The sequence below is a fragment of the Lipophrys pholis genome (assembly GCF_963383615.2).
Source record: "Lipophrys pholis genome assembly, chromosome: 4".
NCBI lineage: Eukaryota > Metazoa > Chordata > Actinopteri > Blenniiformes > Blenniidae > Lipophrys > Lipophrys pholis.
The window spans coordinates 4932700-4955909 of NC_137637.1; the positions used below are offsets into that span (position 1 = coordinate 4932700).

Consider the following 23210-nt stretch of genomic DNA (forward strand, 5'->3'; position numbering starts at 1 on the left):
TTAGGACGACTGTCTGGTGAGCCAGTACTGGCCCACGAGCAGCATGTTTAAAAGCCCCGACAGAGACAATCGGCTCGGGCCAACCTGCTCTTTTTAAAAGTGGTAGTGATTGGAGAAAAAACAAGAACAATGCTGTTTGAGGCTTTGGCAAAATCTACCTACATAGATCCATTCAGTTAACAAATATGTGCAGAAATAACTTCTTTATATCAAAGAAATATGTATACAAGGTGAAACACAAAGTGTGCAACTGTTTTCACAAGAAAATAGAAACAACTCTGCATAGAAATGTTTCGACTGTCTGGTTTTAAGGACAGAATTTAGAATATTTCAGGAATGAAAACATCTTTAGGCATACAGTACATACAGAATGAAAAATCCAGCCTTTCTACTGTGAAACATGGCAGAGGTACCATCATAAGGTGGGGCTCCTCTGCTACCTGAAGAATTTATCAAATTAAAGAAACAATCAAATTATGAAGACATTTAAGAGATAAATGTCTTCAGAAGTGTCAGGAAACCAGTCTGACTCCTTGGAGCAGAAAATTAGGCCAAAGTTCATGAAATCATGCCGCGTTCAGAAGTGACCAGCAATGCATCCTGACCTAATTCCACCTTCAAACCTTTTGACCTCTTGAGAGGGATAAAAGTTAAAAGAGCTTGAGCGCATTGTGGTGTAACAGTGTGAGTGACTAACAGGAGCAGGGCGACAGAATCATGTACCTGATTCATCCAGTGTTTGGAGGAACTAGTATGTGAAAAGTATCCACCATTGTGAACAAGCCACCTTTTTCTCAATGACTAAGCAATCTTACTTTTTATTTAGGAAACTATGGTTGTCAAACTACATTTGCTACAATGTGATTTCCAGTCTTGAGAGACATTAGAAAGGTTCAACAATGACCTTTGAATGAATACGTCATCATTTGTTTTAGTGCAGAGATTTAAATATAGCAGTAAAACACAGTTTTTTTATTCATCTTTAAAGATGCCTTCTGATGTAAAACACAGTGAAATGTCCCTGAAGACTTTAGCCGGCATGTTGTTATGATAGTGATGAGAAATGAGTTTCATGATTGTGATTCCATTTTCGATTCCGCTTAACGATTCAGTTCCTTATAGATTCTCTTATCGATTCTCATTTGGAAATGAAACCTGCAGCATTACCAGCAGAGGACGTGTTAACGTTGTCGTCGCTGCTGCTGGGTTGAGATTCACTCCAAAGCAGATCGAAAACACGACATTCATTCAAAGTCATCGCTGCTGTGTTTCTGCATGTTGGATGTGTTTCCTCCCTTTGATGAAAAATCCACTTTGCAAGTATTGCAAGTTGCCCTGTTGTCATTCTTTCTCCTGAAATGAAACCAAATTTTGGGGGGTTTGTGCTGCTTGAGCGCCATGTTTCCTGCTGGCTGCGCTGGTGAATGACATTGTCACGCATGAGCTAAGCAACGTGTGTGGTGACATCATCCACACCCACTGGAATCGATAAGAAAATCACATACAAATTGAGAAACGAGGAATCAAGGAATTGAATCACCGGGAACTGGCTCTCAACAAGAACCAGTTTCCCATTCCCATCCCTGTAGGTATTGCACCTTCTGCCGGTCCAGTTTTGGCATCCGGACCGAATGTTTTTGGTGTCAGTGGTTGAGAACCGGCCCGGGTTTGAAGGAACTTACAGGCCACAATGTTGATGTATCTGTTCTTGTGCTTGTTGTCCGGGTGGTTCGAGTGCTCCGACGTGATGTCCATGTCAGCAGTGCAGCGCTGAACCTCCTGAGGAGAGGAAACCAAAATTTGACAAATTAGTACAAAACTTCCTTCACACAGCAAAGCCCCTCAGGGAGTGAAACCCTTCACTTTTTCGATGCCAGCAACTTAATTGTAACACTACCCACAGGACCAAATGTCACCTACGTACACAGAGTATGCATCTAATTAAAGATTTTAGATGTAACGAGCCCCTGACCTCTCCTTCAGTGCCGCCTTTAATTCAATGCAGTGAAGAAAAGCGCCTCTAGGAGCTCTTAACACGGCTCCTTTTCCCCATTTATTGATTGTGGCAGCGAGAATGTGACATCTAAGGGACCATTTATAGGAAACAACACTGCTCACGTTATGGAAATACATTTCATAGTACATTTTGCCTTCCTCTAAATGTATGTGGCTCCCTGTCATAATTCACAGGTTTTGTTTTGCACTACAGAACAGCTGGTTCGACCGGTCCTGTCTGATTCCAGCTTTCTCTCTCTCTCTCCTGCACCCAGTGTTCCTGCTGCCTTTATGCCCTGTGCTTAAATAAACCACATCCCTTGCTTGGCATATTCATTTATTTTCTTGACCTGAGGGCAGGGTACAACATGCCGGAGTGTAACAGCAACATTAAATTGACTAGAGCTTGAGTTATGGGCAATTTTAGACTCAAAATAAATTACCGGCTTCACCCTGGAGATCTTTTCTTGTTTACTTCCTATACATATTTTTTATAATTATTCTCCTGTGTGGATGCTGCCTGTTTGCCGACAGTCCTAAAAGTGACGGAGTGCGATCCTGGGCGTCGCCGCCTGTGAATATATGTTGGTGTTTAATGCGGCGTCGTTGCCAGGCTAACAGCTGTTGGCGGCTCACTCAGCGCTGGATTTGGCTCTGACCCCTCTGTCTCATGTCCTCTGGAGCTTTACACACCAACTGCCCCGCTTTAGCACCATTAAACATGGGCTCATCACACTAATTGGGGGGGTGGGGATTTATTTCGGGGCGTAGCGGATTAGGTTGCAGGTGAGACTGGAAGTGAGAGGATTTGACGGGGGGTGATGTCACGCAGACGTGATCAACAGATGGTCACACACACACACACACACACACACACACACACACACACACACACTAAACTTATCGCTGATGTTACCACACTCTCACGCACTTACACAACTCTATATGAGGGTGTGACGGTCATGTCTGTTCTGGACCTGGCATGTGGTCACAAAGGTAAAAAAGGCATCAGGATCTGTTATCTAACTAAAGCACCAGTGGATGTCGGCTTTTAAAATCTGAAAATAAAAATGCGTAGCAGAGGAGAAGTGTCGCATAATGTAAAAAAACAGTCTAAGACACGAAACCTTTCAGTGAATACAGTCTGAGTTGCTTGAAGGACAATTAATCCATATCATCAATATGGTCAAACTTTAGACATTGATGAAGACAAAAACATTTAACTGACAGTCTCTTACATTCTGCAGGTATAAGAACAAGTTGGCTGCACCAGAAATGAAGAAGTTGGTCTTTGGAAAGAGGGCTAATCAACTTCTTTCAATTTGTTATCGGATTGACTACAAAATCGATGTCAGATGAAAAATGCTGAAAGAGGTAAAATGCTGTGCAGGATTTCACGAGCATACATTTATCTTAGTCATGTCAAGAAGGCATAAATATTTTCCCTGTGGTGCAGTCAGAGACACCACAATGAATGTTTTTGTACACTTTTTCAAGCCCATTCTGGCCATGATTTGTCATCTTTGTTATGACTCAAGCACCTGACTATTAACTTGTAGAGTTCAGCAGTTGTTGCACACTTAGTCATTAAGGTCTTCTTCAATCACTGTTTTAGGGAGGGGAAACAAAAATCTGTATTTTTTCAGCCTATGAATTCTGCATCAGCAGCAAGTCTGTTTTCTCAGTGCTGCATGAACATTGCATGGCTGTTTTAGTAGGACTCAAACATTGCAGCCATAAATATAGGCTTACTTCTATTTCAGTGTGACAGTTGAGCCGAGAGCCAAACAAAACCATAGAACTCAAAAACAAATACAGATATTCTCCATGTTCTCGTGTGCAAAGGTAAAATTTTGTGAGGTATGATGTGAAATTAATTATTGAATCACAGACAAGAATCTTTCCCTCTGTTTTTCACTTTAAAGTAAACTTGTGGTCTGGTACCACGTTAGATCCGACTTTTTAAAACCCTTCCTTTGAGACAGTCCAGGTTCCAGAGCAACACATCAACGGTCCAGGTCCCAGACCTACAGTCCAGGTCCCAGACCTACAGGCCAGGTTCCAGACCTACAGTCCAGGTTCCAGTTTAGGATTTAACAGGAGTAATTTTCACAGGTTTGATGCTTCTGGATCATTTTTATTAATAGTTTTGGTATTTTTTGCTTGAAAGACAACCAGCTGTTGTTGGTGGATATTTACTGTGACGGCAGCAGCAGGCCGCTGGCGGAGGATGTGGGGCCGCTGGCGGAGGATGTGGGGTGAGTATAATTTAATTTGAGAAGGGGCTCCCCTCCATGAGGCTCTTCCCAGTGACCATTGAGCGTGAACTGGGGTAAAGAGGAGCAGGAGGGGGCAGGCTGACAGTGAGGGGCCCTGTTTTCCTCTCTACTTGTTAATTCAGGGGTTCCAGCTCGGACCAGGAATGCAAAAAAAGCTTGAGGGAATGTGACAAGTGAGAATGAAGAGAAAATATATTTTCATGGAGCAGGGTTGTGTGGGTTATAACTGGACTACACTGCCCATGGCTGAAACTTCTCCTGTTGTTTTCTCAGCGAACCATAATGGAGAAATATGTGGCCTTTTGTCTTCATTATCTGCTGCCATCGCTGCTTTCAACATTTATTTGGCGTGGGAGTGTATTGAGACGGCACAGAACCTTGAAGTGCTTCACTTGTTCAGTTGTTTTTTTTTTCATGTTTTTCTCTCCACAACACTTTCTCATGAACTATGAGCGATGCAGTCATGAATATCTTGAGTGTCGGAAACCTCACAGGTCGTGTTGACCATGTGCCAACATGACGTGGAAACATTCTGCAGTTGGTTTATCAGAACCATCAGAGAATTTGCTGTTCTCATGCAGGTGCGTGAACGTTTCTCCATGGCTTGTTCAAAACCCTAAATATCTTAACGCAAAACAAAACTGCCTGTTTTTTGTACCCAGAGAACAAAACACTGTTCTGATTAATCCGTTTATGAAGCCAATGTCACTAAATTGAGAATTAGCGCAGCTTTATTTGAAGCTCATAGTTCTACAGCTCCACTCATGCTGCTCTCCAGTGTTATTTCACAAACTCAACCGGCTCAGCGCACAGTGGGAAGACCAGCCGGTGAACATAGCTGAGCAACAAGTGAACACACAGTTCGCTCAAAGGTTGGTGAGACATGAAGAAAAAGAACCTCTTCTTTGGCCTAAGTTAAGTTCAACATTCAAAATAAGTAATTTTCTGTAATTTAGAAAAATACTCATAACACCAAGAAAACTGCAGACCACAGCACAGAATTATTGTCTGCATTCGCTGCACTGAAACGTGCATTTTTATTAATATATTATTTCCACTTTAAAATATCTACCATGTTTAACAACCAACAAGACACATTTCAGTGCTTCCTATTTGAACCACGAGGCGGCAGCGTAGTAATCTTTCCTTAGAAAGAGGAAGTCAGATAGGAAGTTGCTAACCAGCAACCAATTCATACAAATATCACCAAAATGGGTTGCTGCAATGCTTAATCCTTATTTTCATGGCTATGAAAGTCCAGTTCCTCCAAATGAAAAGATTTAATTATTGTTGTTTATTTGTTTTCATGCAAGGCTGTGGCTTGAGAAATGAAGTTGACCTGATTTGTCTCTTTAGGGTGGGGATGTGTTCCTGTCACAGCAGATGTTCAATAGAAATACAGCATTTCCACAATCCTAGCTGTTGGATATAGGTGGTAAAACAGTTATATTGTACATCTAATTTCCAGGTTTAAGGCTCAGAACAATACAAAAGTAGGTCCTGCAGAGTTTTGCAAACTTACCTCAAAGCCCTCGGAGAATCCACGCTGGTTGTTGGAGTAAAGCTCTGAAACATGTTTGATGAACTGCTTGACTGGGACGGCGTCCATGTCATCTGCAGAGAAGAAAGAGGATCAGGATTACATGGCAGTGGATTCACCCTCGAGCCACAAACCAAACACTGTTAATCTGCTCAGACTCATTGGAATCTGACGGGTTACAGACGTAAAACCACATTCTATCATTAAATACAGGTGAGGTGAATCAGGATGAGCGTTCACACGAAGGAATCCACCTTTGATCGAACAAGCTTCACTTTGAAAAGCCGTGAGCTAAATAACACGATTAATTTTTCAATTTCAAAACCAAATATGGATGTGGAAAACTGATTCGGTTGGTCTCTATACGGTTCAGTCTTGTCCAGGTGATGTGGATCTTTAGTCAAACATGTTCCTGCATCAGCTGATCTTGTACTGCTTACAATGTTATGGCTCCTACAGACTCTGATTTTAACACAGCTAGTCACACTGTATGACACCAATCTAATAAACTTTAGGCCACGACATAAAGTTTACCGTGTAGATTGCATAATGAAAATGCGAGCTGACTCCTACGATGTGAGTCGACGCGATTGCAAGAATATGTGATCTCACGAGAATGACACGTCATAAACAACATAAACATGAATGGAGCCTCGTCGTTGTGGGATTTATGAGTTTGGAGAGAAATCCCACCAAAAAGGAGGACAATTGGAATATGGATGCGGTCGTGGCTCAAAAAGAGAGGCCGACTTGTGATGACAATTTTTTAAAAAGAGCTTGACTTAAGTACTTGTTAGCATCTACTGGCATTTTACGTTAGCATTTGCTGTTGCGGTTTTTAATTTTCCAACAAAACACACTAAATGTAAACGTAACAAGCAGGTCTCAGCAGCAGACGCCATCACCCCAAATATCTGACACTGTCTGAACTTTATCGCAGATTGTCTTTGATCGTAAGACAAACTTGAACTAGTGTCACGGTGAAACGTAGGATCACCGATTTAGAGCCAAGAACAAAGATTTTGCCACAATTCTCCCATGATTGTTATGGTTTGTCTGTGACGAGAGAGAAAATCGCAGTGTGTAGCAGCCTTTAAGGTCAGTCCGAGCATCGATTGTGCATTTGACAGATTTCAGTCACATGCTACATGGGTCTCCAATACACATCAATGAAGCCGGGGAGGAACAAGATATGATGTGATCTGCCAACACATCCACAGATGCTCAACGTGAGGAATCTGGAAGAGGTTCTTGTTGTATGCTCCTCATACAATTACTGATCTGCTTTCTGACAGGATGGCATCGTTTACCACATATAGGTTTAGGTAGTAACATTTAATCACTGTGCTTCTGTAGCTTTTCTGCGTCTCACATCGAATCCTGTTACTGTCAACCTCCAGGTCCAGAAGCTGTAGAACTGTGTTAAACAACCTGTAATACGAGACTTTGCTCAAAATTAGATTCACACATCGAAGAATTCAACTGGAAAGCTTCCCTTTGCTTTTAATCTGAAACCTGCTGGGTTTGTCTTCAAAATGACGATTTGGAAAATCAGATATCAAAAAGGCGGCGGCAGCATTTCTGAGATGCATTGTGGGGGCTTGATGGAAAATGGCTGGGAATCAGTGATTTGGAAGAATCTTTTTCCATTACAGTTCCTTCCTTTGTGGAGCTTCCAGCTCATTAAGTTCAAGATCTGACTTTTCATTTACAATGGGGAGAATCCATAACAAGCAGTAAAGGCTCAGTTTCACTGACTACACCCAGGAACACTTTTTGCTGCTTTAGCATAATTTGTGTCCAAAGTCTAGAATGTAGTTGAAACAGGGTTGTACATTTTCTTTAATATTTCAAAGGTGTGCAACCAACTCCAACAAAAACACTTTCTATCCAACTCCCCATTTGCTTGTTCTCTACATGACGGCTCCTTATTCTGAAGGATAAGAGAGCACACAGTAACATCTTCTGCTGGAGCTGGACTGCTCCGTCCTCAATATGCAAATGTTCCATTTCCACATGCACAACAGCATGCGGGCAAATATGATCTGAATCCAGCTGCAGTTATCTTATAAACTACACATTTTAACACCACTGAAGCTCCTGATGTTGTCTAGGTGGAGCTGCTGAATGTGAAAATCAAAGTGAACATGATCCATGAGCCACATGTCTGCGTGCAGTGTTTGACCTTAAAATAACAAGGAACCACAGTCACCTAGGACCAATAGTGTAATCACTGTTCTGAGCCACATGACAGCAAAATGTGTCTGACCACAGCGCATTTTAAGACCAACGCAGACATACATGAGAGCAAGGTGTGTGTAAGAAAGTAATCAAATATCTCCACAGCCCACCACAGGCTACACAGCACTCATCTGGTTCCATTATTGATGTTTCAGCCCTAAAAGAAGACCGAAACGTACTTGTCGAGCAAATCGGACAGAACGTGTCTGATAAATCTACTTCAAAATGAGCAGAGCTGATACCACTCAACTTTTAGATAAAAATGTTTAAAATGAACTTTCCTCACATTTACATCATGCCCAGTTTGAAATAAATATTGCAGAGAAAGTGTGTCACCTCTTGAACCTGCATCACACAACAATTCCCAAGAAAGATGGCATGTGTATTCTCGGAGCAATATTATTTCAAGGAGCACATGACTCTACATCCAGACTCCTCAAACCAGAGCCAGACTTTCTAAAGTCGACACAGACTCTCAAAAATAGATCTGAACACTTAAATATGAGCTGGACTCTTTTAAAACACACCATGGCCCTTTAAATTAGACTCAGACCTTGACTTTGACTCCTCCACCCTCCAGACAGACCCAGGTTGGTGGGTTGTTTAATCCAGACCTGAACTATTGAAATTCGAAAGTCATCAGTGAACGGCTTTGATTCTTAAAACCTGACAATTCTCTTTTCACTGCAGATCCAATTCTTTAAACGACACAAAACTCTCTTCTTTACATGGATTTCACAAACAAGACCCAGACACCTAAAATAGACCTGTACCTGTTGAAACACCTGGAATATTGATGAGCCTCCATCACTGGCATTTTTGACCACAGATTTTGAACCCTTTGAACTTTGAACCCTCTTTTACCCCTTTTCCACCAAGAGAAATCAGGTGCTACTCCCAGTGCTTCCTAAGAACCAGTTGTTTTTCCAACGACAAGGAGCTGAGTAAGAGCCATGTCATGGCGTCACAGTAAAACATCTGTACATCACTGCATCCATTACATAATACGGTGAAAGCCTTTCAAGAATCCATGCATGTAGAATCATGTATGAAGCCATTGTGGCGCACTGGTAAAATTCTTGCCTCCAATGTGGGACGACCGGGGTTCGAGACTCGGTTGTGTCCACAAATCTTTCAAAATATGTTTAATTTGTTTTAAAGACAGTTTTGTTAAATTATTTTCAGGCGATGTACTTAGTCATTTACCCAACAACTCTCTCTAGTCTTTTTTAACCCGTCGGAGAGACTCCCTCACTTATTTTGGAACTCGGTTCCAGACTACAGGTCCAGGAAGCTCTGGGTCTCAGCATCAGTCCACTGCTGCTTTCATTTTGTGTCCATTGAAAAAAAAAAAAAAGAAAAAAGAAATGAATGAAGACGCTCAGTTGTTAGAAATAGGAAGGTTCTGCAATTCCACCGCTCTTGATACTCCACCCGCAGCTGCTGACATAGCGGTGCTTTGCTCTGGCCCATCAAAGAGTTGAACCAGAGAACTGTGCCTAGAACCAGAAACACAAAGAACTGGTGCTAAGTCAGGCTCTGGCTCTGAACGAGACCTAGAACCAACTCAAAAAAAGTAAATTTTCTCAGTTTAAGTAGAAGCTGCAGCACAAACTTTGCTCGACCAGAAGGTTGAACTTCATGTTTGTTTCAATATAAACAGCTAAGAGTTGTTTTTCTGATAGCGACGCCTTGAATAGCTGAATTTGACACAGATAATTGGAGCCTGTTGAGTAAAACAAAAAAACAAAACAGTACACAACAATTCAAACTCTCAACTGCTCTCTTCATTTTAGCCCCCATCAAATATTAACAGCCAGCACTCACTTGTGCTCATTCTGTGTCTTATGAGACGCTCATTTAGCCATGCAAATACGACAAAATTATTTGTGTGTCAGTAAACACAGCAGGCAGCCGAGTGTCTGGGAAGCCAATTAGCTCTGCTGAGAAGGATCCAATCTCTTTTTATTGCTCTCATACGCCGTCCTTTACAGTCACTTTCACCTCGACGGGCCACATGTCTGCTCTACAGTCTTTGTTAGATGCGCTGCCACAGAAAAAAATAAAAGAACCATATCAAGTCCAAGGTTACTGGAAAAAAAACACCAATTAAAATATCTAATTTCAGTTTGCAAAGAATCCAAAACAGTAAGCACCATGGTCTCAGGTATTGACAGATGTTGAAAAGCCTCGAGACACTCTGATATTGACCTGAAAGCACATTGTACCTATCTGCTGCTATTTCCTGACACTCTTACTGAGGTGGTTCTTTTCTGCAGTTGAACATTTAAAACTTTCTACAAAGATTTGTGGTTGGTTTTCAGTTAAAACGGATTATTATTACCCACTTTTAAAAGTGGATTTGAATTTTGGCTTGTCGTCCTGCTCAAAGATCAAAAGAATTTGACTGAAACTAAAAAGAAATATAAAATAATCTGACTTTTAACTTAATCTAAGGTCTTTATAATCTGTAGATTCCATTGTTCCTTTGCACAGTTTAACTCCTCCACTGCCAGAGGCAGCAAATTGGACTGACGGTATGATGGTAGCTCCACCGTGCTTTACAGATTGTTTGCTGGTCTTTCTCTTTCAGTGATTTCTTGTTGTGTCGTGTCCATACAGTATTTTTCTCTCAGGCGTCTTGCCGTTTTCATGTCATCTTATCAGCACTGCTGTCCTCCTTGGCTTTGGTCCATTGACGTTTCTATTTCCTGAGTGCCCTTTTTTTTTTAAATTTTTTTATTTATTTTTTAAACTCCACCATTCACTTTTATTTGTGAAATTACTTCCTGGCCTTCAAAATGAGATGTAGCCGCACTTTCTTCACCTGTAACACGCAAACATTAAAAAAAATCTAAACATTAAAGGATTCTGACCAATAGAGATTATCACCAGGGAGGCCACTAACAGCGCTTTAACTAGCTTCTCACAGAAGGCAGAAACGTACAATATGCACTGATTTCACTTTAACAACCTTGAGTTTAAAGTTGATAGGTGTTGGAGTAGACATATTTATAGTCTTACGATTCTGTTGAGTCAGTACTATTGATGTTGTTTCAGCACACTGTCGGTACGTAAGACTTTCAAATTGGATAAATATCACCAAATGAAAAACAATACGAAAGTGTTTGAAATAAGGAAATCAATATAAAAATGTAAATCCAGTGAAATGTGAGCACTATTTTACCGAGGCGCAGTCATTTTCCTGCTTTCTGTCCCTTCAAGGTACCTGATACACGTTTCCACCACATCTCCTCTCCAATGTCTGAATAAAGATCAGGAGGGAACCTTCTTCTAAAAAGCTTCAAAACAGCTCCTGCACGATTACTTCACATTGAACTCGGCTCAAAACATGCAGTGGGAAGTGCAGTTTTCCATCCAGCAGGAGGTCTTAAAGAGGATTATGGGATGTACAAGGCTCTCGGTCTGAGCTTATTGAGACAATTAACACGACTGACATATGGCCATACACCACATCATGTCTGCTCCTCCTGATATTTCGCTCTCAAAGTGCAACAAAGGTTCAGAATTTAAGGCGTAGGAAATAGAAAACGAATGAAATAAGAAGAGATACAGCGCAGAGATGTGACGTTAGCAGTGATTCAGACCAGGGAACAGGGAGTTTCAGTGAGTAGTGTCACCTCCGACCCTCTTGGTGTGTGTTGGGATGGCTGTCTGTTGTGAACTCTTTGGACTCAGAGAGAGCCATTGTAGGGAGGCCCCACAACCTTTAATTGATGTGACGACTGTGGCTTAAAATCCTGGACCCGAGCTTCTTTGAAGCCCTGTGGAGGGTTTACACACACAAACACACACAGAAGTACAACCACCATACGTAAAATCTCCAGATTAGATTTCCATTACACAAGGGAACTTTTCAGTGCAGCTTGTTTCATTGTGTTCAGTCGAGGTCAATCACTTGACCTTTTACTGCTTTCGGATCAGCTGGAGGCAACAATGTGTTTGGCCAACATTTACCACTCGGTGTGAAACGAACGAGTGCTGCATGAGGACCAGCGCGAGTTTCACTCTCTGTGTGTCGGTGGTGACAACTCTCCTTTGTTGAAATACATTTATATGATGTGTTTCATTTGGTCTGCTGGGGAACAAGCTTGTTCTTCACTGTGAGGACAAATAGATTTTACCCACCTCAAGCAATGACAACAGTTCAGCTGAGGAAAAGGTATGGATGCTCAAATGGCACATGGTTCTACAGACACCTCCCTGTTAATGATTCAGTATTTCCATCTATTGCAGCCTCTATTATTTCACTCAAAGTGTAAAAATGAATCAACATTTTTTAGTGTTAAAGTACGAGTGGAGAGTAAAATATTAACTCTCCAGTGGTACTTTAACACGGTGTAGATGGGCTCCACATGTAATCTGACTTAGTGTTAAAATTAACTATTTAACTTCTGAATTTATCATGTGGTACCTTAAGGGCACGGCACCGATGAAGCATCACCTGAACAAAAATTAGTTCTCATTCAAAGCATCCGGTTGATTTATGAGACATTTCACAGTTAGATGAGGAGAAAACATTTGTGTCTGTGGTGACGGCAGTGCTGTAGACGCCTTTAGGAGCCGTTGCTCCCGGCGGACGCCCTCTCGGATAACACATTTCACCAAACATTGACAGATTAGTGTGAAGTACAACACCGACAGGCACATCTACTCCCACCAACTTACTCCAAGAACCTGCAAAATTAAAGCACTGGGCAGAGGAACATGTCTTTATATGGTTTTCTTTAACATGTGCAATTGTAACTTTGACAACCTGAGAGCAGGTAAAGCCCTGGTGGCGTCGCAAGTCTGTATCATTGACGTCTTGAGTTTCAAATAATCAAAAATCAGACAGATTTTGGTCATAAAGACCAAGATGGCGATATTTTCGGCATTTATTCTCCTGCAGCCCTTTAAAAGGTCTATTTAATGGTTCATTGGGGCACCTGACCAGCAGTGTGGACTGCTCACGAGAAGACAGAGTCCTGCTGCTGGGGTCTTCTTTCTGACTTCTGACCTCTGATGTAAGTTTAGCCCATGTGTCTAAAACCCTGCAGAGCAGGATGGCCACCGAACTAACTCTGAGCAGAGAAATGTGACGGCTGGAAGTGAAGCGCTGCAGCTCAGCTGCCCGACTGCAGGAGCTCGTCAACAACTGATCGCAGGGCCTCAGAGGCCGACCAGGATACGGTCCGCCTGGGATCCAGATGTGAAGAGTGCTGAGGGCGGTTGTTACCTGGGATGGCGATGATGGGGATCGTCTCATTGGCCACCACTCGTGGTGAACTGCTGTCTTCCACATAGAAATGAGCCGTCTGGAAACAGCGTCTGTGGAGGAGGGAGACATGGCACATTTCAAAAATATATTTATGGGCAATATCTCCTGGCAGCCTGCTCATCAGTAACACTGATCATGTTTGGCCTTATAGAATGTAGAGAAAGGTAATGGGAGGAAGATATTTTCACCACATTTAAACCAGATATCGACTATAACAAGGTGACATACGTGCATGTGGAGTTATTACTCAATTTAATGTAAAAAAAAAAGAAAAAAAAAAGTATTTCTTGAAATTTCTGACCATAATGGTCACATTGTGGTCAAGTTACTTGGTAACATCTTGATCCTCTGGTATTGAGGGGACTTATTTGTGGAGGTTGAGGTGTATGGACCAAACACAGGAGAAGAAAACAGAAAGATAGCTGATAGCTCATATCCATGTTAACCAAGTAGGTCAGGTAGCTACATCACTGTGTGAAACACTGAGCAGGGAGCATCTCCATAGCAACACATGCTGATCTCCTTTGATCCCCTTAGTCTCCTCCATGAGGGGCCATTGTCATCCGCTTTGTATGGGACATTTTTTCACAGTTTTTGGGAATTTATTTTTAAATGATTAGCCCTTAACGTCCCAAAATCGAATGGACTGGTCCTTGGTTGATGACAAATCATCGCTGAAGATTTCATGCAATTCTGGTGAGTAGTTTTTGCGAAAAGTTAGTAAATTATACATACATACATACATACATACATGAAACATAGCCAAAAAGCAACCGCTTGAGAATATAACAAAACTATTTCTATTCTCCAATGATGAGCTCAACTAATGATTTTTAATCTATTTCCTCGATACAAAAACTAAATAATAACTGCTGTCACTGTAACAGAAGATAGCCTTAAAACACCTGCGATTAAATTTAAACTATAATTAAAAGCTTTTGCAAAAAGTTCATGTGTGTGCAGAGAACAACACACTATAAACATTAACAATGAGAATACATAGACATTTGTATGGGCATTCTAGTAGACAGACGACCAAGTCGGATTGTTATTATGATTACGGAGACTGTCAGCAACAAAACTACCAAGTCCCAGGAGAATATGGACTGGGAGTCAGGATGATCTGGAGGAAACATTGTTCTCATTGTCCAGCTACTGAGCATGTGCAGAACAAGTAGTTACTATGGCCGTGGTGCGCATGCACAGTTGCTGCATTTCCACTGTCTCCATGATGGAATTAGGGCATTGTTAAAGAGTTGCGTTTTCAGTGTCTGTGAGCACTGCAGTCACGTAAACAGACACCCGAAATGCCACAGAACTTTTAAATAGGCAATTTAATATTAACTGAATGTCATTTAAAAAAATAAAAATAAAAAACTGCCACAGTGTCTTAAAATGTCTCAAATCATTCTGCAAACTCCAAAAAAACAAAATTTTCTCTTTGTTGCCGAAGGACTGGACTGAAAATAATAAATACAAGTTGAGTAAAAAAAGAAAGCAAAGCAGTGTGTGAGGCCATCAGTCACCTGGTCACACCTCTAACAGCCTCTCCTGTGGTGAAGTGAGTAATGACTGTTATCTGTCAGCAGTGCAGCAGATAAAGTGTCATGTTGGTGGAGCGGGATGAGCTTCAGCTGCTCTCTGTATTTTGTTATGATGCCGGCTGTTTTCACACCAACAGTTCAGAAGATGTACATCAACATGTTGAAACTTCCACAACAGTCGTGTGAGCTGAGCTAAATGTGGGATTATTGTGGTGTAATTGTACCACTTGAGAACTGATTATAAGTGTTAACTCAGTCGTGATAAAAACAGGAGGAGATTCTTTGATGCCTGTCACATTTTCTACACCTTTTTCTAGCTCATACTTTAAAGGGGTCATATTCCACAGCTTTTCAACACTTCCACATGGTCTCATTAGTCAAAAACATTGTTTTCAAAGTTTATTGCCCCAAATCCAGCTTTTCCTTGATTTTCTCCATTTGAATATTGGATCATAGGAGCTGCATTCAGAATCTGCTGTGTCTGTGTGAGCTGGACTGGCTCCGCCCACACATGCCCATCTTGAGAAGAGGAAGAAGTACTTCCTCTCGTGGTGCCATGTGCCACAGCAGAGCTGCCTAATTGTGGGAGGGTGAAAGGGATTCCCTACCCTGAATGGGATTGGCCCAGATGACACTAAACAGGGTTTGATTTCTGATTGGCTGGTTGGAGCAACACACTTTATAAACACTGAAACAAGCCAGAGATGACTGAGGAGTGTGTTGACAGACCTTCTTCACTCCTGTGGCGTTATTCCCAGGTATGGGGACATTAACGGTGGAAAACCATTAGAAAGTACATATTGCATAATATGACCCTTTTAATGAAAACAGGCTTTAAAGCAGACTGTAACCCACTGCAGTACACATCTTGGTTTGGCTTCTTATAAAACTTGAAAATGTGGACATTTTGGTAAAACAGGAAAAATAGGTTAAACAGGTCTCAGTTGGAGGGAACAGCAGAAGACAGAACTGATGAGATTCTTAGTTCCGGCTGGTCAGGGGAAGTAGAGAAGAAGTGAATCACAAATTGAAAAAGTTCTTAAAAAGTATCTGTGTGACGAGACTTAGCAGATCACAACCTTGTGACTGCGTCACCTTTTCAACATGCGAGCTCCATCTGGCTGTTATTCATGAGATAGGTACAGTAACTGACTGAAAGGCACAGACTAAGGCATATTTACTTTTATTTGTAAAACTAACTTAAACTATCTTTTGTCTATTTGACTAAAATAAAATAAATTAATGGAATTTTAAAATCTACAATAAACCAAGAAGAACATGTCTTCAATAAACAATCAAATGCTCATGTCAGGTTCTGGAAAGGTTCTCACTTTGGTTACATGCTGCATCATGTTGGTTATGCCATTTTGTTCATTATTTTCACGCCATTTTCCAAACCTCAGAAAGCCGAAATGCTGCCACACCTCTGATTTGAAAGTGGAGGAAGCTTTCTGTATTTGGAAATGGCCTGAGGCCATAGATATAACTTTGCTGTTTTTTTTAATTCCACCAATTTAATTCATTACATGTTTGCATTGATTTTGAACTGCCTAGCGATGAATCGTTTCATCTCTAGTCAGTATGTTAATTTAAAGCATCTCTCTCTGGTGGATTGATTGTCAGAAGCTCATTCCAACTCACTGGATGTGTGGAAGTATAAAGGCTGTTTAAAGCACCCTCAACATAGATCTGTCTTCAGTAGGACTTTTTTTCTTAGCAGCTGAGGAACCAAAGTAAAGTTTGTATTTTTAAATTGGTAACAAGACGCCAAAAGCATATTTGTTTCCAAATGTAGATCCAGACCACGACGAGCCCTGGGAGACATTTACGGTGCACAACAAAAGAAGCTGAGCTATAATTCAAAGGATCCCGTCCAGCCTGGACGTCACCTGTTCTTCCTCCTGCCTTCTCAAAAGGAGATAGAGACGCTTGATAACCTCAACATACAGAGAATGAAAATTCAGCTACATTTCCTCCTTCGCTTCAGACTTCAGGTTTAAATGAAAAAAAATGTCTTACATGTCGATGAAGCCAATCGCTTGAGTTTGAAAATGAAAGAAAAAAGTGGCATTTGTTAATGAATTCACCAATCCCAACAACAGTCAGAGTTCACACACTAACGGTGATGGCACAATATTGACAGCCAGTGACACATTCACACATGGGTGAGGAAAGTTTGGGGAGGGACTCCCAACACACTCCACCATCTGAGCCACAATCCAGAGCTTTATGGTTATATCCTCCTGCTGTCTACAGAGCTCCCATCAGAACCCACAAGAAAGTCTCACAGAACCACAACACATCACTTTACAACCAAGTGTCTGGAACAAATGAACAGAGTTTAGGTTATTTCTTTACAGAGAGTTCACTGGTGATGGAAACATTCACTGCTTCACATAAACCCAGATAAACCTTTTGTACCTTACTCAACTGTGTGTTTGTCCACTCTTGTTTTGACCTATAAGTACACGTCTCGTGCCAATGACAGGAACAAATACTGGCACTCGGCTGGAACAACCAAACAGCTCCACATTAACTGACAGTGTGTGTGCTGCCGCCGAGTCTTTGCTGTGTCTCCATCTATTACTTCAGCTCCAGGTGACAAAGTGTGTGTGTGTGTGTGTGTGTGTGTGTGTGTGTGTGTGTGTGTGTGTGTGTGTGTGTGCAGACCCTCCCTACCTGTATTTGATACAGAGCAGAGAGCAGAGAGAGTTCATCCTGGTGAACAAGCACAGGGGAGGGAGCAGACGGCCTGCCGCATGCTGCTGCTGCTGCTGCTGACACCAACTGAGAGGCAGCCAGCAAAGGCAGAGGCAGAGGCAGAGGCAGAGGGAGGGACGGAGGGAGGGACGGAGGAGGACGGGGAGGGACACGAGGGAGAAGCAGGAGGAGGCGTGAAGGGGGCTGGGCCCTCAGGGTCACACACACACACACACACACACACACACACACACACACACACACACACACACACACACACACACACACACACACACACACACACACACACACACACACACACACACACACACACACAGGTCAAGCGGGTGTCACTTCCTGGTGCAGGACAGCTGGTGTCATGATGCGTTCAAGCAGCATTGGACACATTTAAAACCTTCACATTTGAAGAACTAAGACTCTAGTATCTGTAGCTGAGAATAACAAATTCACAAAAGAACATTTTCTATTAATGTCTGCCATGTATACCACAAAATTGATTAATTTGTGAGATTTACTGCATGGGTGACTTTACAGCTGATATTGCTATAAATAAAATTCTCAAACACTGGCACTACAATACATTTATAGAGATCTATATGCAATAAACTTGGAGGCACTGTCGCAGACACACTAAAATACAAAATGTGTTTAAAGTCTAACCCGGGCTATAAGGGCTTGTTTTTCAATACCCTTTAGCCCATTATCGGAAAACCAGTGAAATACTTGAGAGTGAACATTTTAACACTAGGTTCATATCTCATGACTTGCTTTTTTACATTTGTGACTTTTTGCTATTTTCAATAGAACTACTGAATACCAGTGATAGATAACATATTCTGATAAGATCTCATTATTGTTCCTGACTGTCAGTCTGCAATAAAACTCATGACGTGTGTATATTCTTTCACTTTGTGCCACAAGTAAAACAGAGGACAGACTGGTCCCTACAGGGATTTCCGCTGACACTTAACGCACTACAACCTTTAAACTGGAAATGAAAATGTTGAGAACACGCTTGCTTTCTGGCTTTAAGCTATGTGATTTGTTTTCCTGCAGCCACAACATGGCAATCCCGTCCAAAGGCCATGACATGAGCCTAACAGTGCAGGTTGGTGTTATAGGAGCAAACACACCAGTGAATGTCTGGTTTTCAACCAGCATGATCAAAACCCCCTGAAATGAAAGGAGGAGTCAGGGAACCTCAAGCAACTACAAGAAGATAGGAAGAACAAATCTGAAGAGTAACTACTGTTTTGTTTCTCAGTAAATATCCCTACAAAGGTTAAAGGAATTCAAGCTGTTGAATTTTCAGTCTTATTCACTCAAACACCAAAGAACAGAAATGATGGCGTGAGAAGTGTTCAACCGCCATCAGCAGCTTCATGACGATCAGTGTCTCTGCCCTACTGTCTGAGCCACTCAAATAAATCCATTTGTAATTGGTAGATTGTCTCTGTAAGAATAAGAACAGGATGTTTCCTGGCATAGAGACTGAGTCAAAATCCAGGTGAGATTAGTAATCTGTCTGCAAAGTCTGCAAGTGATTTAGATTAGAGTGATGTTGGTTGATAACACACTGATGGGATGAGGGAGGGAGAAATTACACCTAATTAACATTATAGCTCCAAAAACGTTTCTTAAAGACATCTTAATGTTGGGACGTCAACATCTCAATACTGTCGTCCAGCAGGGACGAGCAGATTATCGAAGATCCAACAAAAGAATACATCTTTTATCAATGCAAACTCATGTTTACCACATTTCCCACAGCCCCTGAATGCAGCAGAGCAACAGTTGGGGGTATGACTGCCTGCTGCTGGACAGCCAATGGGCTTGCAGAGGGGGCGGAGCCTGGTGGGGATATGGGGCTGTGACCTGAGCTTTGCTCCACAACAGGATTAAATATCTGAACACACCCAGAGCACCTGCTGCTCTGTGTGTGTGTGTGTGTGTGTGTGTGTGTGTGTGTGTGTGTGTGTGTGTGTGTGTGTGTGTGTGTGTGTGTGTGTGTGTGTGTGTGTGTTGGAGCAGACTATAGTTGAGTTGAGTTAAATCGCCTGAACTGCACAGTGGCCTCGTCTTACAGCATGTGATATGAAACACAGTGAAAACGTCACCCACAAGTAAATTGTTTCATCTTTTCAACATAAAAATTATGTCCAGGACGAAATCAAATCTCTGATGTTAAAATACACATTTGAAGATCAGAGTTTCTCTAAATCTCGTCTTCTCATTCACAGATTTTAAGATAGGATAAGATAAGATATCCTTTATTTATCTCACATGTGGAGAAATTTGCAGTGGCACAACAGGATAGTCAAGAGAAAGAAGCACACATAGCAGAAACTAAAAAAGCAGATAGAAATACAATATAATAAAAATATGCACACGGTGCCTATAAGTGTGGACATGTACAGAATATGGGGGTGGATGTATTGCACATAGTAAATACGTTTTTATAGATTCTTATTGTTATTGAACCACTTATTGCCCAGTTGGAGTGGAGTGATATTGTCCGGTTGTGGTGTGTCAGTGGTCTACTGGAAGCAGGCTTGGTTGAAGAGTCTGACTGCAGCAGGGAGGAAGGACCGGCGGTATCTCTCCTTCAGACACCGCGGGTGGAGAAGCCTGTCACTGAAGGAGCTGCCCAGTGATGTGACGGTACCATGTAGGGGGTGGGAGACGGTCTCCATCAGGGATGAAAGCTTCTTCAACATCCTCCTGTCTCCCACCACCTCCACAGGGTCCAGGGGGCAGCCCAGGACAGAGCTGGCCTTCCTCACCAGTTTGTTCAGTTTGTTCCTGTCTGCAGCCGGAGTGCTGCTGCTCCAGCAGACCACTGCACTCCAAAGGACCTGAGTCTCCGCAGCAGATGGAGTCTGCTCTGGCCCTTCTTGTAGAGAGCTTGGGTGTTGTCAGACCAGTCCAGTTTATTGTTCAGGTGAACACCCAGGTACTTATAAGAGTCCACTATCTCAATGTCCTTTCCCTGGATGTTCACCGGTGTGGGGGGAGTGGGTCTCTGCCTGCGGAAGTCCACCACCAGCTCTTTGGTTTTACCCGCATTGATCTGGAGGTGGTTCCGCTGGCACCAGTCCACAAAGTCCAGGTTGAGTTCTCTGTACTCCGCCTCGTCGTCGTTGGTGATGAGGCCGACGATGGCGGCGTCGTCAGAGAACTTCTGCAGGTGACAGGTGGATGTGTTGTGGGAGAAGTCTGCAGTGTAGAGGGTGAAGAGGAAGGGAGCCAGGACCGTCCCCTGTGGAGCCCCCGTACTGCAGATGACCAGGTCAGACACACAGTCCCGTGTCCTCACAAACTGTGGCCGGTTGGTCAGGTAGTCCAGGAGCCAGGATGTGAGGTGTGGGTCGACTCCAGTGTGCTGCAGCTTGTCCCCCAGAAGCGTGGGCTGGATGGTGTTGAAAGCACTGGAGAAATCATAGAACATGATCCTCACAGTGCTCCCAGCCCTCTCCAGGTGAGAGAGAGATCTCTCCATGAGGTAGAGGACGGCGTCCTCCACCCTGATGCCTGGCTGGTAGGCGAACTGCAGCTGGTCCATTGATGAGCTCACCAGGGGGCGCAGATGGAGAAGGACCAACCTCTCCAAGGTCTTCATCAGGTGTGATGTCAGTGCCACCGGCCTGAAGTGGTTGAAGTCCTTGGGGAGGGAGGTCTTCGGCACCGGTACCACACAGGTCGTCTTCCAGAGCTGTGGTACTCTCCCCAGTTGAAGGCTCAGGTTGAACATGTGCCCCATGACCCCACAGAGCTGGTCTGCACAGGTTCTGAGGAGTCTGGAGCTGATGCCATCCGGACCGGTTGCCTTCCTAACCTTTAGCCTCCTCAGCTCTCTGTTCACCTGGGCTGTTGTGAAGGACAGGCTGGAGCAGGGGGCTCAGCTGACACTGAGGGGAGCAGAGAGCGGTGTGCAGGGTCTTGGGGTTGGGTGGGGACAGCTGGTGGTGGTGATTGCAGCGGGATGGAATGGGTCGGGGGAGGGGCGGATGGCTGTTCAAATCTGTTGAAGAAAATGTTCAGATCATTCACCCACTCCTGGTCCCAAACCAGCTCGGTGTTGGAGTCCTTGTGACCCGAGATGGCTTTCAGGTCCTTCCAGACTCCGCTGACATTCCGCTGCTGCAGCTGTTCCTCCATCTTCCTCCTGTAGCTGCTTTTCCCCTCCCTGATCTTCCTCCTCAGCTCTCTCTGCACAGTCCTCATCTCCTCCCTGTCTTTTGATTCAAAGGCCCTCCTTTTGTCCTTGAGGAGGGCCCTTATTTCAGGAGTGATCCACGGTTTGCTGTTGGCAAAACAGCGTATGGTTTTGGTGGGTACTGTGTAATCCAGACAGAAGTGTACGTAGTCTGTGATGCAGTTCACAGACTACGTCGATGTCCTCCCCGTGGTCCTCATAGAACACTTCCCATGCAGTTGTCTCAAAACAGTCTTCGAGAGCCTCTTCTGCCTCATCGGACCAGATTTGAATGGTGCGGGTCACAGCTGGTTGTCTGTGTACCAGAGGTTTGTACACAGGCAGGAGGTGCACAAGGTTGTGATCTGATCGGCCAAGGGGAGGGAGAGGAGATGAGGTGTATGCCCCCTTGGTGTTGGCATAGAAAAGGTCCAGTATTTTATTGACTCTGGTGCAGCAGGTGACATATTGTTTGAAGGTGGGCAGAGTAGAGGAAGGAGAGGCATGATTAAAGTCCCCGGTGATGACGAGGAGAGCCTGTGGGTGTTGTGTCTGCAGCCTGTTTGTGAGCAAGTGCAGGACATCACACGCTGAGTGGGCGTTAGCAGAGGGGGGAACGTACGCAGTTATCGCGATAACGTGCGAGAATTCCCGCGCCAGGTAATTCGGCCTCATGCTAACCGCTAACAGTTCAATATCATTACAGCAGAGTTGTTGTTCTTTAATAGTGATGTGCCCGGGATTACATCATCTATCGTCTATATTGTTGGGTAACTTCTCACTGTTTAGACATTTAGACTGTAATGACACAAGCTAAACTGCAGAAACATTGTTGATGCAAAACGTATTTCAGGATGTTTGAAGACGGATGGATCATGAACAGGAGTGTGTCTGGTTGTTCGTGTCTGTTAGCACCTGGTGTTTGAATGTTATATGTGAAAGTGTTTTGTGGCAGTTTGGATTTCATAGTCTCATATAACAAAACCATTGTCAGCTGTATGGTTATACTCACAGTGTTCACACTCCACATAATCTAGTCTTGGGTCACATCAAGAGGTTTTATTTTGACGTTCACTGTCGTAACGTTGTCTGTTTTGTCTTATTTTATTACGTAACAGTTCTGGAGTATCTTAGATTCATCATAGTAACCTTGTGTTGGTTCATGTTCCTGGTTTCTATTTAATTTTCGGTGGCCTGAGTTTTGCTGATGATTGTTTCTGTTTCTTGTTTCTTCAAGTGCTTTTCTTTTCCTCATACACATTCAAGTGAAAGCACATTAGACATGAAGCTCAGAAAGCAGAGGTCGTATGTGTGAGTGATGTTTTTAATGTGTAGAACATTACAAATGTAACAGAAAATATGATAATTCCTGGAAAGGAGAAGAGACTTTCTTATCAACATGTTATGTATCGCA

General features: G+C 42.9%; 1 protein-coding gene across 1 annotated transcript in view; it reads right to left on the reverse strand.

Moving 5' to 3' along the window:
* LOC308108950 (receptor-type tyrosine-protein phosphatase gamma-like) overlaps positions 1-23210 on the reverse strand; it is a gene marked incomplete at its 5' end in the record, with an annotated part of 501371 nt that overhangs the window by 18060 nt on the left and 460101 nt on the right. The window contains 3 exons of the mRNA XM_080462281.1: positions 1683-1779; positions 5797-5888; positions 13295-13386. Of these exons, the coding sequence (XP_080318407.1) occupies positions 1683-1779; positions 5797-5888; positions 13295-13386 (281 nt within the window). The remainder of the gene's footprint in view (positions 1-1682; positions 1780-5796; positions 5889-13294; positions 13387-23210) is intronic.